Here is a 17801-nt window from a genome sequence, read left to right as displayed (position 1 = left end):
AGAGGTTACACACAGACACACGATGCTGAGAACTGTGGCCGGTTTTTCACTCTCTTTCGCTCAGGACCTTCATCGACTGTGGTTTCTGTTGTTTACGTCCAACAGACAAGAATAAAGAGCACAGTGCAGTTTCATGTTGGCATCTTCGCATGTACTCCACTCCTGACCAAAACTACCCCCCCCCCCCCCCCCCCCTCCTGATGGGTACAGGTGCACTCAAGTTACCAGTGACTGTCGTCATGCCATTGCGGCTGTGATCTTTGCACCAAGAGCCGGACTGCTCTGTTATCGATTTTGTTGTGGTGAAAATTTGACGATGGTCTGTCCGTACATTGGAGGTATGACCTGCTGTTGGGACCGAAAATGAGTGTCCGTGTCCACGTTTTGCAGGTGTCCGTTTAAGGGGGGGCAAATATAGAAGGAAAACACTCCGTGCCGAGCAAATGTGTCCGTACATGTCAGGTGTCCGCTCACGCCGGGGGCCGTACATTGCAGGGACTGCTGTAGTGAAAACCTTCATACAAATAAAAACCCACTCGTGCAGAAAACGCAAGTGTACTTGGGAGTTTTAGCCCATGAATGAAGAACAAGAAGATATGATGACACAGTCACTGATGTTGTGCATGTTTCAGATTCTGACGGAGAGAATGAGTCTGGACAGACCCAAGGACCAAGCGCCTGAGTCCACTCACAGGATTGAAAACTCAGGTAAACGTGGTGGTTTTCACGCCCTGTCTCTGCGCAATGTAACATTGCTATGTCTATCATTGAAAACTCAGGTAAACGTCATGGCTTTCACGCCCTGTCTCGGCACAATGTAACATTGCTATGTCTATCATTGAAAACTCAGGTAAACGTCGTGGCTTTCACGCCCTGTCTCTGCACAATGTAACATTGCTATGTCTATCATTGAAAACTCAGGTAAACGTCGTGGCTTTCACGCCCTGTCTCTGCACAATGTAACATTGCTATGTCTCTGATTGAAAACTCAGGTAAACGTCGTGGCTTTCACGCCCTGTCTCTGCACAATGTAACATTGCTATGTCTATCATTGAAAACTCAGGTAAACGTCGTGGCTTTCACGCCCTGTCTCGGCACAAATGTAACATTGCTATGTCTATCATTGAAAACTCAGGTAAACGTCGTGGCTTTCACGCCCTGTCTCTGCACAATGTAACATTGCTATGTCTACTAGCACTTTTACTCTGAGAAAACCTCAGGTTCCGCAAGGGATTTTTTTCCCAGAGTCAACTTTTTGCATATTCTCCTTGCTGTCCCAACACCCCTGTGTGTAAGCATGCACACGATAAGGATCCCAAGTTCACAGCCAAAGTCTCATGGTTTGGAAACACCAACACACGATAAGGATCCCAAGTTCACAGCGAAAGTCTCATGGTTTGGAAACACCAACACACGCATGCAGGAAGAAGAAAACAAGGTTGGGTAGGACTGTACTGTATGGTAGCTCCTCTTCCCCAGGTAGAAAACAAGGTTGGGTAAGACTGTACTGTATGGTAGCTCCTTTTCCCCAGGTAGAAAACAAGGTTGGGTAAGACTGTACTGTATGGTAGCTCCTTTTCCCCAGGTAGAAAACAAGGTTGGGTAAGACTGTACTGTATGGTAGCTCCTTTTCCCCAGGTAGAAAAGAAGGTCGGGTAGGACTGTACTGTATGGTAGCTCCTTTTCCCCAGGTAGAAAACAAGGTTGGGTAGGACTGTACTGTATGGTAGCTCCTTTTCCCCAGGTAGAAAACAAGGTTGGGTAGGACTGTACTGTATGGTAGCTCCTTTTCCCCAGGTAGAAAACAAGGTTGGGTAAGACTGTACTGTATGGTAGCTCCTTTTCCCCAGGGAGAAAAGAAGGTTGGGTAAGACTGTACTGTATGGTAGCTCCTTTTCCCCAGGGAGAAAACAAGGTCGGGTAGGACTGTACTGTATGGTAGCTCCTTTTCCCCAGGGAGAAAGCAGCTTAAATTTCCATGAGGGTACCCTCACAGGACGATATGGTATTACCTTACCTTACCTTATGATGTGAATACCTGTGTTACAGCGGTTCTGAAGGTGATGGCCACCATGATCCGCCAGTCAAAGTCGACAGTGGAGGTGCTGGAGGTGAAGAAGCAATTCCTGTCGGACCTGACCATCCTCTGCAACAACAACAAGGACAACAGAAGGTCAGACAGTGGGGCCCGTCGCGATATAACCTTCGTGGTTGAAAACGACGTTAAACACCAAATAAAGAAAGAAAGTCAGACAGTGGGGCAAATACAACAGCTTTTACCTTGCGGAATTTCAGTTGCACCAGAGATACTTTAAGAGAGAGATCACTCCTTCTCCCTTCAGCCTTGCTATGAAATTTTAAGCCAGATATTGTAGTTTTGGCCAACTTACCTCATTGTCTCCCAGGTATGGATATATCCGTACCCACTCATATGGCTCTATCTGACTTAGTACGGATATATCCGTGCACACAGTCACTTCAGTCGCTTCCTGTAACGTCGATCTAATGCCTACATTCCAGCGTGTTGATATACAGTTTTTACACAGTTACTACAATTTTGAGTGACCTGCTGCAGCACAGCTGGTCTCGGCTAAGAAAAACTTGGTCAACATAGATTGGGTAGAAAGCGTTAAGTCAAAATCATCTAAATGTGACCCTCTGCTGCAAGCTGTATGGATGAAAGGAATTTGGGGAATAACTCTGTCAGGTTTGTATGGGTTGTGAAAGAGTGAGTACCCTTGCTTTTTCTTGGACAAATAATCAACAGGTGGTTTCGTGTAATGTTTCAGGACTGTGCTACCGATGTCTGTGTGGCAGGACTTGCTGTTGTAACTCGGAGCAACACAAGATCACCGTGATAATGTTGTGGTGTGATGTTTCAGGACGGTGCTACAGATGTCGGTGTGGCAGGACTGGCTCTTCACCATGGCGTACATCTACCCCCGCAACTCAGAGCAACACAAGATCACCGACATGGTCATGGCACTATTCCGCATGCTGCTGCACCACGCCATCAAGTACGAGTTCGGCGGCTGGCGAGTTTGGATTGACACCCTCGCCATCCTTCACTCCAAGGTCAGTGCAAGGTCACATAAGGTTAAAGTCTGTCATTAATTGGGCGAAGTTGACTTTGTGAAGCTCGCTGCATGAAGTTGTGGCACTAAATTGTTTGTAAAAAGACTGCGAAATCTTCGCGAAGTCAACTTTGAGCTCAATTAAGGAAGGCCTTAAGAGTGTGCCAAAGATCGTTCAAGGGCGCACCATGATGAGGTTAAGGGTGTGTCAGGGTCAATTTAAGGGCAGACCATTATGAGGTTATTACAAATCTGCCACGGTCAGTTCCAGGGCACACTATGCTGAGGTTAACAGTTTAGCAAGGTCAGATCAAGGGCACATAATCTAACACAATGATAAGGTTGAGAATGTGCCAAGATCATTTCAAGGGCACACCATGATGAGCCCCCCGCGGGTTAGGGGGAGTCCCATATTGGTTGGGACGAGAAAGAATTTACCCGATGCTCCCCAGCATGTCGTAAGAGGCGACTAACGGATTCTGTTTCTCCTTTTACCCTTGTTAAGTGTTTCTTGTATAGAATATAGTCAATGTTTGTAAAGATTTTAGTCAAGCAGTATGTAAGAAATGTTAAGTCCTTTGTACTGGAAACTTGCATTCTCCCAGTAAGGTAATATATTGTACTACGTTGCAAGCCCCTGGAGCAAATTTTTGATTAGTGCTTTTGTGAACAAGAAACAATTGACAAGTGGCTCTATCCCATCTCCCCCCTTTCCCCGTCGCGATATAACCTTCGTGGTTGAAAACGACGTTATACACCAAATAAAGAAAGAAAGCACACCATGATGAGTGTGCCAAAGTCAGTTCAAGGTCAGTTCAGACAATGATTGTGTTGCATTACATTGAAAACATGTAACTTGCATTATAATCTGAATACAGCTTCTAAAGTACAATTCATATTCAAACTAAACATTTGTGCCGAGAGAGAAGTTGATGTCGGGATGACTTCTGAAAACCTTTTTATTGTCTGAAGTGATTTTGTGTACTTGAAGGAGATGTGTTTGCTGTGCTATTCAGGTTGCGTTCGAGGACTTCAACCAGCACATGTCCAAGATGTACCAGCAGTACGACCAGCAGCGAACAGACGATGTCCTTGACCCCAAGGAGCGCCAGCAGCGACCAATCAGCACCATCTCCGGTGTCAACGGAGCGCCGGAGAAACCTGTTCCCAAGTCCACTGTGCAGATCTCGGAGATCACTGAGGACGAAGCAGCTACCCTGAAGGAAACAGGTAGATGATCGTTACTTATTTCAGAATACTGTTGACCTTTACCCCCACCCCTTATTTTTTAAGAGCTACAAATATTTGTGACCCTCCACCACGAAATGAGTCGCATGTCACCTCGCGCGGTTCTGCGCTAGGCATAATATAAGTCCGGGGGGTGTCTAGTAACAGTGTGAGGGTCACCATAGTCACAGGCTTATAACTCGAAAAGTGTTCACTCTTTTCTAAAACGGTTTTTACCACTGGATAGAGAATAAAAAACTCTTTAAGAAAATGTAAAATTATGAAAATCATGAAAAGGTGACATGCGACTCATTCCGTGGTGGAGGGTCACATTTGTGAAAGTCAGGTTCTAAAAGGGAGGGAGTCAGACAAATAAAGGTGAGTTTAGAGAAAATGTGAACAGAAAATGTGAGAAAACATTGACTGTGTCTTCCCCCTCCCCTCTCTCCCTCTCCTCCTTCTTCTCCTTTTTCTCCTTCCCCTCCCACTTCCCCCTCCCACCCCCCTCTCCCCCCTCTTCCCCTCCCCCATCCCACTCCCCCTCTCTCCTTCCCCCCTCCCCCTCTTTCCCCCCCTCTTCCCCTCCCCCATCCCACTCCCCCTCTCTCCTTCCCCCCTCCCCCTCTTCCCCCCCTCTTCCCCTCCCCCATCCCACTCCCCCTCTCTCCTTCCCCCCTCCCCCTCTTTCCCCCCCTCTTCCCCTCCCCCATCCCACTCCCCCTCTCTCCTTCCCCCCTCCCCCTCTTCCCCCCCCCTCTTCCCCTCCCCCCTCCCCCTCCCCCTCTCTCCTCCCCCCCTCCCCCTCTCCCCCCCCCTCTTCCCCTCCCCCATCCCACTCCCCCTCTCTCCTTCCCCCCTCCCCCTCTTTCCCCCCCTCTTCCCCTCCCCCATCCCACTCCCCCTCTCTCCTTCCCCCCTCCCCCTCTTCCCCCCCCCTCTTCCCCTCCCCCATCCCACTCCCCCTCTCTCCTTCCCCCCTCCCCCTCTTTCCCCCCCTCTTCCCCTCCCCCATCCCACTCCCCCTCTCTCCTTCCCCCCTCCCCCTCTTTCCCCCCCTCTTCCCCTCCCCCATCCCACTCCCCCTCTCTCCTTCCCCCCTCCCCCTCTTTCCCCCCCTCTTCCCCTCCCCCATCCCACTCCCCCTCTCTCCTTCCCCCCTCCCCCTCTTTCCCCCCCTCTTCCCCTCCCCCATCCCACTCCCCCTCTCTCCTTCCCCCCTCCCCCTCTTTCCCCCCCTCTTCCCCTCCCCCATCCCACTCCCCCTCTCTCCTTCCCCCCTCCCCCTCTTTCCCCCCCTCTTCCCCTCCCCCATCCCACTCCCCCTCTCTCCTTCCCCCCTCCCCCTCTTTCCCCCCCTCTTCCCCTCCCCCATCCCACTCCCCCTCTCTCCTTCCCCCCTCCCCCTCTTTCCCCCCCTCTTCCCCTCCCCCATCCCACTCCCCCTCTCTCCTTCCCCCCTCCCCCTCTTTCCCCCCCTCTTCCCCTCCCCCATCCCACTCCCCCTCTCTCCTTCCCCCCTCCCCCTCTTCCCCCCCCCTCTTCCCCTCCCCCATCCCACTCCCCCTCTCTCCTTCCCCCCTCCCCCTCTTCCCCCCCCCCTCTTCCCCTCCCCCATCCCACTCCCCCTCTCTCCTTCCCCCCTCCCCCTCTTTCCCCCCCCTCTTCCCCTCCCCCATCCCACTCCCCCTCTCTCCTTCCCCCCTCCCCCTCTTTCCCCCCCCTCTTCCCCTCCCCCATCCCACTCCCCCTCTCTCCTTCCCCCCTCCCCCTCTTTCCCCCCCTCTTCCCCTCCCCCATCCCACTCCCCCTCTCTCCTTCCCCCCTCCCCCTCTTTCCCCCCCTCTTCCCCTCCCCCATCCCACTCCCCCTCTCTCCTTCCCCCCTCCCCCTCTTTCCCCCCCTCTTCCCCTCCCCCATCCCACTCCCCCTCTCTCCTTCCCCCCTCCCCCTCTTTCCCCCCCTCTTCCCCTCCCCCATCCCACTCCCCCTCTCTCCTTCCCCCCTCCCCCTCTTTCCCCCCCTCTTCCCCTCCCCCATCCCACTCCCCCTCTCTCCTTCCCCCCTCCCCCTCTTCCCCCCCCTCTTCCCCTCCCCCATCCCACTCCCCCTCTCTCCTTCCCCCCTCCCCCTCTTTCCCCCCCCTCTTCCCCTCCCCCATCCCACTCCCCCTCTCTCCTTCCCCCCTCCCCCTCTTTCCCCCCCTCTTCCCCTCCCCCATCCCACTCCCCCTCTCTCCTTCCCCCCTCCCCCTCTTCCCCCCCCCTCTTCCCCTCCCCCATCCCACTCCCCCTCTCTCCTTCCCCCCTCCCCCTCTTTCCCCCCCTCTTCCCCTCCCCCATCCCACTCCCCCTCTCTCCTTCCCCCCTCCCCCTCTTCCCCCCCCTCTTCCCCTCCCCCATCCCACTCCCCCTCTCTCCTCCCCCCCTCCCCCTCTTTCCCCCCCTCTTCCCCTCCCCCATCCCACTCCCCCTCTCTCCTTCCCCCCTCCCCCTCTTTCCCCCCCTCTTCCCCTCCCCCATCCCACTCCCCCTCTCTCCTTCCCCCCTCCCCCTCTTTCCCCCCCTCTTCCCCTCCCCCATCCCACTCCCCCTCTCTCCTTCCCCCCTCCCCCTCTTCCCCCCCCCTCTTCCCCTCCCCCATCCCACTCCCCCTCTCTCCTTCCCCCCTCCCCCTCTTTCCCCCCCTCTTCCCCACCCCCATCCCACTCCCCCTCTCTCCTTCCCCCCTCCCCCTCTTCCCCCCCCCCTCTTCCCCTCCCCCATCCCACTCCCCCTCTCTCCTTCCCCCCTCCCCCTCTTTCCCCCCCTCTTCCCCTCCCCCATCCCACTCCCCCTCTCTCCTTCCCCCCTCCCCCTCTTCCCCCCCCTCTTCCCCTCCCCCATCCCACTCCCCCTCTCTCCTTCCCCCCTCCCCCTCTTTCCCCCCTCTTCCCCTCCCCCATCCCACTCCCCCTCTCTCCTTCCCCCCTCCCCCTCTTCCCCCCCCCCTCTTCCCCTCCCCCATCCCACTCCCCCTCTCTCCTTCCCCCCTCCCCCTCTTTCCCCCCCTCTTCCCCTCCCCCATCCCACTCCCCCTCTCTCCTTCCCCCCTCCCCCTCTTTCCCCCCCTCTTCCCCTCCCCCATCCCACTCCCCCTCTCTCCTTCCCCCCTCCCCCTCTTTCCCCCCCTCTTCCCCTCCCCCATCCCACTCCCCCTCTCTCCTTCCCCCCTCCCCCTCTTCCCCCCCCCCTCTTCCCCTCCCCCATCCCACTCCCCCTCTCTCCTTCCCCCCTCCCCCTCTTTCCCCCCCTCTTCCCCTCCCCCATCCCACTCCCCCTCTCTCCTTCCCCCCTCCCCCTCTTTCCCCCCCTCTTCCCCTCCCCCATCCCACTCCCCCTCTCTCCTTCCCCCCTCCCCCTCTTTCCCCCCCTCTTCCCCTCCCCCATCCCACTCCCCCTCTCTCCTTCCCCCCTCCCCCTCTTTCCCCCCCTCTTCCCCTCCCCCATCCCACTCCCCCTCTCTCCTTCCCCCCTCCCCCTCTTTCCCCCCCTCTTCCCCTCCCCCATCCCACTCCCCCTCTCTCCTTCCCCCCTCCCCCTCTTCCCCTCCCCCATCCCACTCCCCCTCTCCTTCCCCCCTCCCCCTCTTCCCCCCCCCTCTTCCCCTCCCCCATCCCACTCCCCCTCTCTCCTTCCCCCCTCCCCCTCTTTCCCCCCCTCTTCCCCTCCCCCATCCCACTCCCCCTCTCTCCTTCCCCCCACCCCCTCTTTCCCCCCCTCTTCCCCTCCCCCATCCCACTCCCCCTCTCTCCTTCCCCCCTCCCCCTCTTCCCCCCCCCTCTTCCCCTCCCCCATCCCACTCCCCCTCTCTCCTTCCCCCCTCCCCTCTCTCCCTCTCCTCCCTCTCCCCCTCTTTCCCCCCCTCTCCCCATCCCCCCTCCTCTGATTTAAAGAATCCCTTCCTATGAGGATGACACTTTCTCAGATTATTTTGTATTTATTACAATATTTCGTTCACGACACTGGTTTTCCTGCTTGTTGCAGAAAAAGAAAACGGATCAAAGGATCACACGGAGGAGCAGAAAGAAGGAGAAGAGAAGAAGACGACAGAGGGAGTGGAGGAGTCCAAAACTCCAGCAGCTGACGATGATGCTGATGATGATGCTGACGATGATGCTGATGATGATGCTGACGATGATGCTGATGAGAAGGAAACCAGCAAGGAAGAAGATGCCAAGACAGACGCTGCTGAGGAGGACAAAGAAGGAGACGCAGAGAAGAAAGACGGAGAGGAAGCGGAAGGAGCAACGGGGGGAGCGGACCCTCCAGCCACCAGCACCGAAACAACCACCACCACCCTTCCACCATCAGAAACAACCGCCACCCCTCCACACTCCGAAACCTCAAAACCCAAACCGGCAGAGTCACAGGCGTCCTCCCCTCGCAACGCAGACCGAAACCAGAACCAGAATGTCAACATCAACCGCCAGCCGTCCAATGCCAGCCGGGGCGGAGAGGATCGACAAGGGCGGGCTATTTTTAGCCCCGGCCCCCGAGCTCCGCCTTTCAGGATTCCAGAGTTCAGGTGGTCGTACCTGCATCAGAAGCTGCTCTCTGATTTGCTCTTTGCTGTTGAGACCGACATACAGGTGTGGAAAAGGTGAGATGGTTGTCTTGCTGTGGGAGAAGCAGTGTGAAAATATATGAACAGGATGATGTGAGAGTGTTTGAGGTGAAGACTGTTGCGGTGTGTGTGTGTGTGTGTGTGTGTGTGTGTCTTTGTGTCTGTCCATTTCTGTGTCTGTGTGTGTTGAACAGCTGTTTGAATATTTAATGCACTATTGTCCATAACTTTGAATATTTAATGCTAGGTAAGTAGTAAGAATGTAAATGAGTTTCAGAAAGAACAAAATGAGAGAAAAAAAAACTAATTCTATGTCAGTGTCATTTGTTAATGAAAACCAGTTCTCTGATTTTTATCTCGACGTGTGCGTGATATTTTTGCAGCCACAGCACAAAGAACGTGATTGACTTTGTCAACGCCAGTGAGAACCACATCTATGTGGTGAATGTGACCCACATGATATCCCAGCTGGCTGACAACCTCATCACGTCGTGCGGAGGTCTTCTGCCCCTGCTAGCCGCCGCCACGTCACCCAACGTGAGTTGAACACAGTGGACACCCTCTTTTAAAACCTTTAACTAATCTGAGAAAATCAGGTCTTAAAAAGGAGGGAGTCTTAAAATGAGGGTACATTTACGCAGGTTAAGACCTGAGGATTTGAAAAATCAAGGTCTTAAAAGGGGTGAAGTCTTGAATTGATGGGTCTTAAAAAGGGGGTATCTCTGTACCTATAATGTAGGTGTGAATTTCCGAACGCAGAGATGAAAGTGATTTTAATTCTCATTGTGATGACGTCTCTTGTCACATGTTTAATTGCTGAATTTATTTTCAGTTGCATTTTAGCATTTGATGATTGTGTCTTATTTTGTTTTGTTTTAGACTTAGAGATCAAAATTTCGCTTTGTCTATGTATCTGACAGGGAGAGATTGACATCCTGGAGCCCAACCAGGGGCTGAGCATTGAGCAGGCGGTGTCCATCTTGTTGTGTGTATTAGAGATAAATCTACATGTTGCAATGTCTGTGTATCTGACAGGGAGAGATTGACATCTTGGAGCCCAACCAGGGGCTGAGCATAGAGCAGGCGGTGTCCATCTTGTTGTGTGTGTATTAGAGATAGATCTACATTTTGCAATGTCTGTGTATCTGACAGGGAGAGATTGACATCCTGGAGCCCAACCAGGGGCTGAGCATAGAACAGGCGGTGTCCATCCTGCAGCGCATCATGGCCATGACCGACATCCTGGTGTTTGCCTCGTCCACCAACTTTGCCGAACTGGAGCAGGAGAAGAACATGCCCTCAGGGGGCATCCTCCGCCAGTGCCTCAGGCTGGGTAATTATGGCCTTTTGCTTTCCCTCTCAAGCCTGATGTTAATAGGAAGGTTTCCGCCAGTGCCTCAGGCTGGGTAATTATGGCCTTTTGCTTTCACTCTCAAGCCTGATGTTAATAGGAAGGTTTCCGCCAGTTATCTCTCTGAGGTTTTGGGTGCTTAGAGAGTACCGTGCCCCTTGCGGGGGCATAAAACATCGAGGTCACAAGCAGGGTCAAGGGGAAGGTCGGCTGGGTGGACAGGAGTATGACAGCTTACTAGTGCCAAAACCTGGTGTTACCCATTATCACGTGATAATTACTAATTAGCGCTGTCAGTTACTGTTTTCATCTGTTAGTTACTAATTTCCACGGGAAAATTACTAATTTTTAGTGTTGGCACTAGCAATCCGTCAGGAAGTGAGCCAAAACTAAAAATTAGTAATTAACAGGTGAAAGTTAGTAATTTTTCCGGAAAAATGAGTAATTTTCCCGGGAAAATTAGTAATTAACACGTGAAAATGGTAATTATCAAGGGAAAATTACTAATTTTCCCTTGATAATTACAATTACCGTACTTTCCGGGTGACAAGGCGCTTCGTTATCTAAGACGCACCCCCTTCTTTTTAAAAAAATTTGTAATCCAGTCACCCATTGGACGCAGGGGGCCGATAGGGCGCACCAAAATTGAAAAAGTATACCGGTAATGAAAATAAGCCGGCGAGATCAAAGCCAGGTCCATTGTTTATAGACACGACCTTCTTCCCAGGGATCAATGACCCAGTTTTTGCCATGAGAGGTGGTTCCTGTCATATCTGAGAGAGGAAACACTTCCTGCTTCGGGGTCAGTGACCGGTCAGTGACCGAGTTTAACAGAGTCGAACTCTGTGTGTGCGGCGAGATCAAAGACATTGTGATAGCTGGGTGGCCTTGTTTATAGACACGACCTTCTTCCCAGGGGTCAATGACCCAGTTTTTGCCATGAGAGGTGGTTCCCCTGTCATATCTGAGAGAGGAAATACTTCCTGCACCGGGTCAGTGACCGGTCAGTGACCGAGTTTAACAGAGTGGAACTAATTATGTGTGCTCTGTGTGTGCGGCCAGATCAAAGGCAGGCATTGTGATAGCTGGGTGGCTTGAGAGCTCGAGGAAACTTGGCCAGGGCAGTACCTAGTAGCTGAAACATGCATTATCACAAGTTGTTTGACTGGTACTCAGGCGGTCTCTTTGATTTTTTTCGTATTTCATACACGAATTAGACGCTTTGTTATACAAGACGCAGGGGTCGAACTTGAGGAAAAAAGTCGCGCCTTATGACCCGGAAAGTACGGTATGAGGTTTTAGCACTAGTAAGCCGTCATACAGGAGACTACAATAGGAAGGTTTCCGCCAGTTATCTCTCTTCGAGGTTTCAGGTGCTTAGAGAGTACCGTGCCCCTTGTGATTTTTTTGTCTTCTTCTATTGTGGTTTTTTTTTTTTTAGGAGGGGGGGCTGGTATTCTGTTTTATAATCATCAAAGATAAGGAGTTAAGAAAGTAATAGCAAGCCTCCAGTATAACTATAGGCAGGTTTCACAGTATTGCTTTGGTCACTGGGTCGAAAGTTTGTATGCTTATCATTTCTGTTTTAGATTGCATTGTGTAACATGCTTGGTATATTTTTACTTGTGGTGGAATAAAGACATAGAAAAGACAATGTCAGCGCATTTTGTGTTGTTTGTGCTTTGTTACGATCTAAAATAACATTGCTATCGTTCAATTTGCGACAGACGTGATTTCCCGATTTTTACCATCACGTAATCATGACACGAAAAGTATCAACCCACACAGGTTTTAAAATCAAGACCTGATAATTGTTTGAAAGGAATGCAATTCGAGTCATAATCATACAAACATTTGTAAAAAAAACAATTTTTTATGACTTTATCGTGACGTCGAAAATCACCTCTCCTGCTCGAAAGCGTCGGTCGGGAAAAATACCCCACGACGGGAAACCAATTTACCTCCTAGGTTTTGCATACGCACTATTTTCTTCTACAAACATATGTTTTTGTGTGTAAATAAACATACAGAACAGAATTACGGCAATGGAAATGTCAAATTCTTGTTTTGGAACTGAAAACGAACGTTGCTATCGTTATCCGGGCGGCGTCGGGTGAAAAAAAAAACGATAGCAGGTTTTTTTTTATTTGAGGTTATTGTCTCGTTTTCACAGTTATGACCTTGACACGTATTCCTACGCACGCGCCATGTTGAACTCGTTCGACTGATGATGCATTTTTCTGCAAAGTTTGCGTTGTTCTCTTTAAAAACTGAATGAAAGTGTGTCTGTCGCCAACGATAGCGTTTGCCAACGATCGCGATGCACTTATTTCAGGAAGTTTAACGCTTGTTTTGTGCTGAAAAGGTTGTTAATTTGCATTCGCTTTGATAGATAGCATGAAGGATTGTACTGGGTTTGAACTTACGCTCGTGATGGTTCCACTCTCTTCTCAAATTCGATCGTAGGGTAAGAAAAATGCTCGAGGTGGCGAAATTGTGCTATCGTTGGAATTTTGCCACGACAGTCAAGTTTGGTTCAGCGCTTTATCGTTTTAAGGTTGTTAATTTACATTCGCTTTGATAGATAGCATGAAGGATTGTACTGGGTTTGAACTTACGCTCGTGATGGTTCCACTCTCTTCTCAAATTCGATCGTAGGGTAAGAAAAATGCTTGAGGTGGCGAAATTGTGCTATCGTTGGAATTTTGCCACGACAGTCAAGTTTGGTTCAGCGCTATATCGTTTTAAGCCTTTTTATAATGTAAATAATAATCGGATTTCATTTATTAAGCTCAATAGCAATACAGTTAAACAACTTACAGTGTATGTAGACCATAATTGCTCTTGCCAATGGGTGTGTGTCTTCAGAAACATGTTTATAATTTGGTCAAATTTAGGGGGGGGAGGGGAGGTCATATCGGTGCTTATATGTCAGCTGACAGGTGTCCGCTATCCCTGATAGGGATTTTTTTGCATTCATTAATGATTAAACTTGCAAATAAATGCATTTTTTTAACTGTATTAAATGTTTGTTACTGTTGTGAAAATGTGAGGTGGTGGGATGAAAACCGTGAAACCTGCCTATAGTGGAATGGCAAAAAGCTAAACGATAGCTTATATGTTTGTTCGGAACATACTTCAGCCCTGAAAGTCCAACAAATGGTGTACTAGCCTTTGGCAAGTGATTCTAAAAATTTACTAGCCAAACCAACAATTTGTTTCAGCAACTTGACTTGCATTTGGCGAGTAGATGAACATTTCTACTCGCCAGTTACATGTTTCTACTCACCATGGCCACTTTCAGGCCTGTACTTGTTGGCTAGTTCTTTTATTTCATCGTTAAATGTGCAATGTCTGTTTGACTTCAATCTGTAGTGTCTGTATGCCTTCAGTGTGCACGGCTGTTTGACTTCAATCTGTGGTGTCTCTATGCCTTCAGTGTGCACGGCTGCTGTGCGGAACTGCCTGGAGTGCAGACATCGCTATTCACGGCCGCCCTCCCAGCCTCCCTCACCAGGGGGCGCCAGTGCCTCCTCCGGCTCTTCCGGAGGCAAAGCTGTCAATGGCGTCAACCCCATCCAGTCCCTGATTGGTGGATCACACCCCTCCACCAAGGTAAGAAGGGTGATTTTGTGTAAAGGAGGAGGGGGGGGGGGGGGGGGCTGTGTTCAGGTGTCAGGCATGATGCAAAATGTGTGAAATTGTTTTTTTCTGGTGCCATACACATTGTTGTGTGTACTGCTGATGCAAAATAGATTTTGTTGTGCATAAACCAGGCAACACTCAAGAGTCAGCACTCTCAAGTGAAAAGGGGGATTAGGTACAAAGGGGATTTGTGTTCAGGTGTCATGTTTGTTGTGAAATGTGTGAAAATTGTTGGAAGATGATTGGGATGGGGATGTGTGACCAGACAATTTGACCATTTGAGTTGGTCTATGTGTATTGGGACAGGTATTGGTAATACACTGAGGACTCTGTGACCCCTCTGTGACCCCTCGGTGACCCCTCGGTGACCCCTCTGATGCTATATTTTTGTCATGCTTTGTACATTACAGAACATTGTGGAGAACCTGGCAGGTCAGGTGGCCCCAATCAAGGACCCAGAAAAACTGCTGCAGGACATGGACATCAACCGGCTGAGGGCTGTTGTTTATAGAGATGTGGTAAAGACACTTCTTCTTCGGGTGGTTAAGTCGGGTGGTTAAGTCGGGTGGTTAAGTCCTGTTTGTGGAATCACTGGACTGATTCCCCAGGAAGAGACAAAGCAGGCGCATAGTGTGTGTATTTGTCTGTGTGTGTGTGTGTGTGTCTCTGTTTGTGTGTGTGAGTGTGTGTCTGTTTTTGTGTGTGTGTGTGTTTCTGTCTGTCTGTGTGTGTGTGTGTCTGTTTGTGTGTGTGAGTGTGTGTCTGTTTTTGTGTGTGTGTATGTGTTTCTGTCTGTCTGTCTGTCTGTCTGTGTTGTATGCTAATCACTTCACCATTTTTCCATGAGACAAAGTAAGCAGAATGAGTATGCGAGTGTGTTTGACTCGTTTCTAGTTTGATGGTTTCTATGGTCTGTGCATTGTGTTAGAGCGTGTGAGTTTGTGTACGTGGGCTTGTGTCTGTGAGTGTCAGTGTGTTTGTGCATGAGTATGTGCTCATAGTCCCGAATTGACCCCATGAAAGCGATGTCTCATACTGAAAGAATGGTGACTGTTCGAGATTTCTTCAGTGGGACTGTGAAGCTATAAGTGTGTTTCTGTCTGTCGATATATGTATCTGTCTGTGGTTTGTTTTCTAATCATTGTAACCTTTCCCCAGGAGGAGACGAAGCAAGCCCAGTTCCTGGCTCTTGCTATTGTTTACTTCACGTCTGTTTTGATGGTGTCTAAATACCGAGACATCCTGGAACCCCCCACACCCACCACCGCCACCCCGTCTACCGCGGGTGCTGGGAGAAATAGTCGCCGTGACAGCACCGGTGAGTTGTGATGAAGTTCTTTGGTGACGATGATTCTGATAGACTGACAATTTTGTACAGGGCAGTGTTATGTAGCGGTGAGGGTTTGCTGTCGTGGTGACAGTACTGTACCGGTGAGTTAGGGAGAATTTCTCTGGTGGTGGTGATTTTGATAATGATACGCTGCAACATGTTTTCTTTATTGTGAAGGGTTTTGTAGTGGTGAGGGGTTACTCAGTTGTTGGTGAAAGGTCTGGGCTTACTCAGATAGCGGTATAACTTAGTTGGAGGTGACAGGGTGATTTTGTTTTGCTGCTGGTAAAATATTATGTGTTTGTCTTGAAGGTATTTTGCTAACATGCAACAACAATATTAACATTCTGCGTTTTGGATGGGTGTACTCAGTAATCTGTTGCTATTTTGTAACCTAACCGTAACTGCAATTTATGAGATTGTGAAAAATACTTACAGTCTTGCCATACTAAGACGAATACAGTGGAACCCCTCACAAGGACCCCCCTCTCTAACGACTACCCCGCCACAACGACCCTTTTTTTTTTAACCGATGTGTTTCCTTATATAGTTGTCACCAGTGTAGCGACCACCCCGCTCTAACGTCTAAGGACCGACCCAACAGCTTGTGTAACGACTTTGTCAGACAAAGCCAAGACTCTCAGTCAGCGTAACGCATCACTGACAAACCGGTTATAACCAGTTATAACTGTCTTGCGTAAGCAAAGGCACTAAACCGCTGAGAGGTGTGATGGTTGGGTGGGCTTAGTAAACATCACAAACCAATCATCGAGAAAACAAACTCACATGACCAACATACACCATTCGACTCAGTCAGAATAGACCGTCTTTGGACAGAAGAGCAGTGGAGATCGACATGGCGTCTACAAATAAAATAAAATATTTAACTCTCGAAAATCGAGTGAATGTTGTGAACAGACACAAAAAGGGAGAAACTGCCATCGCGATTGCAAAAAGTCTTGATGTTGGAAAATCGCAAATTCAAAGAATTATCCAAGACAAAGAAAACATTCTGAAAAGGTGGGAAAGTGGTGACAATGCCGATCGAATGCGATCAAAGCGGCAGAAGACAACATACTCTGACGTAAATGAAAAGGTTTGGGATTGGTTCCTGGCTGCCAGAAAAAAGAATTTTCCGATCTGCGTGTGTGGCGAGATCAAAGGCGGGTCCATTGTGATAGCTGGGTGGCCTTGTTTATAGACACTGACCCTCTTCCCAGGGGTCATTGACCCAGTTTTAGCTATAAGAGGTGGTTCCCCTTTCATATCTGAGAGAGGAAACACTTCCTGCACCCGGGTCAGTGACCGAGTTTAACCTATGGGGAGTTTAACCTATGGGGCGGTCTCTTTGATGTCTTGAGAGGAAACTTGGCCAGGGTAGTACATGCACCAGAACTGGTGGACACCATGGACAATGTCAAACATGAAATCGAAGCAGTTTGCTTGAGGAAACGGTCATCAGCAACTCAAACTTCTCTGTTTTCTTTTTTTTAAGAAAATCTGACTTTCTTTGTGGCCCCCTGACCCCGCCCCCTCCCTCTGTAAGGACCCCCCTCCATAAGGACCGATTTTTGTCAACATTTTCAAGGTCGCTAGAGAGGGGTTCCACTGTACTTACATAACTAACTCATACTGACTCATAACTCAGGCGTTGTTGAATGATCCCTTCCCCCAGTTCTTAGTCTTCCAATCTTCTCCCCACCCCCCCCCCCCCCCCCCCCACCCCTTCCCCCACTCAATCAATCCCCATATCCCAAACAACCACACACACCAGGCTCCTATACACCACCCCCCCCCCCCCCCCCCATCCCCATCACCCCCCACCCCCCTTACCTGATCTAATCACTTTAATTTTATTCTCACGCATTATGTACACAGCGATGTTGTGTGGCATAGTGAGTCACGAAAACCTTTATGGCAAACTTGTTATTTTTTCGTGGGGGAGAAAAAAGGACACAAGGGACTGCCTTGAAGCAGTGTTGTTCTCAGGCCCTGGTCTTTGGTCATTGACCTATATTTATTTACCTAAAGCATGGATCTGACCCCAGGCCGGTCGACCGTTCGATAGTTTTGACAGGTAGGAGGTCCTCGGACCATCACATTTTTTACGAAGTGGAAAAAGCCAGGACAGTCCGACCTATACATATTTACAGCTAGGTCCAACTGAACTTTTGTCATCTGAGGCTGGGAACAACACTGTTGAAGTTTGGAAAATAGACGATGTTGGGAAATAACTCTGTCGGGTTTGTATGGGTTGTGAAAGAGGGAATACTCTTGCTTTTAGTGAGTCAAACTTTCCCTCATAATGTTATCGGCCAGTCATTAGCGAGGGGCGCATGTGTCTGAAACACACGGACAAGGAGCAAGTGTTGAAAGCTTGCCTCACTAACAGCAAGTGTTGAAAGCTTGCCTCACTAAAAGCAAGAGTATTTACTCTCTTTCATGACCCATACTAACCCAACAGAGTTATTTCCTGATTTCGGCCATTGTCGACACTTCTTTGCCCAAATTTGCCAAATAAAATCAGTCCTAGCAACGTCCCTATGTATATGTGTCTAACTTTGTAAGTGGA

The 17801-nt window shown here is 49.9% G+C and overlaps 1 protein-coding gene across 1 annotated transcript in view; it reads left to right on the top strand.

Moving 5' to 3' along the window:
• Positions 1-17801, top strand: part of LOC138968325 (neurobeachin-like) — a gene marked incomplete in the record, with an annotated part of 320875 nt that overhangs the window by 54927 nt on the left and 248147 nt on the right. The window contains 10 exon segments of the mRNA XM_070340879.1: positions 633-708; positions 2050-2173; positions 2883-3075; positions 4091-4304; positions 8324-8939; positions 9287-9440; positions 10056-10236; positions 13694-13869; positions 14310-14417; positions 15058-15217. Coding sequence (XP_070196980.1) covers positions 633-708; positions 2050-2173; positions 2883-3075; positions 4091-4304; positions 8324-8939; positions 9287-9440; positions 10056-10236; positions 13694-13869; positions 14310-14417; positions 15058-15217 — 2002 coding nt within the window.

The sequence above is a fragment of the Littorina saxatilis genome, linkage group LG6 (genome assembly GCF_037325665.1).
Source record: "Littorina saxatilis isolate snail1 linkage group LG6, US_GU_Lsax_2.0, whole genome shotgun sequence".
In the NCBI taxonomy this organism is placed as follows: Eukaryota; Metazoa; Mollusca; class Gastropoda; order Littorinimorpha; family Littorinidae; genus Littorina; species Littorina saxatilis.
This window is presented reverse-complemented; position numbering and strand designations above follow the sequence as displayed.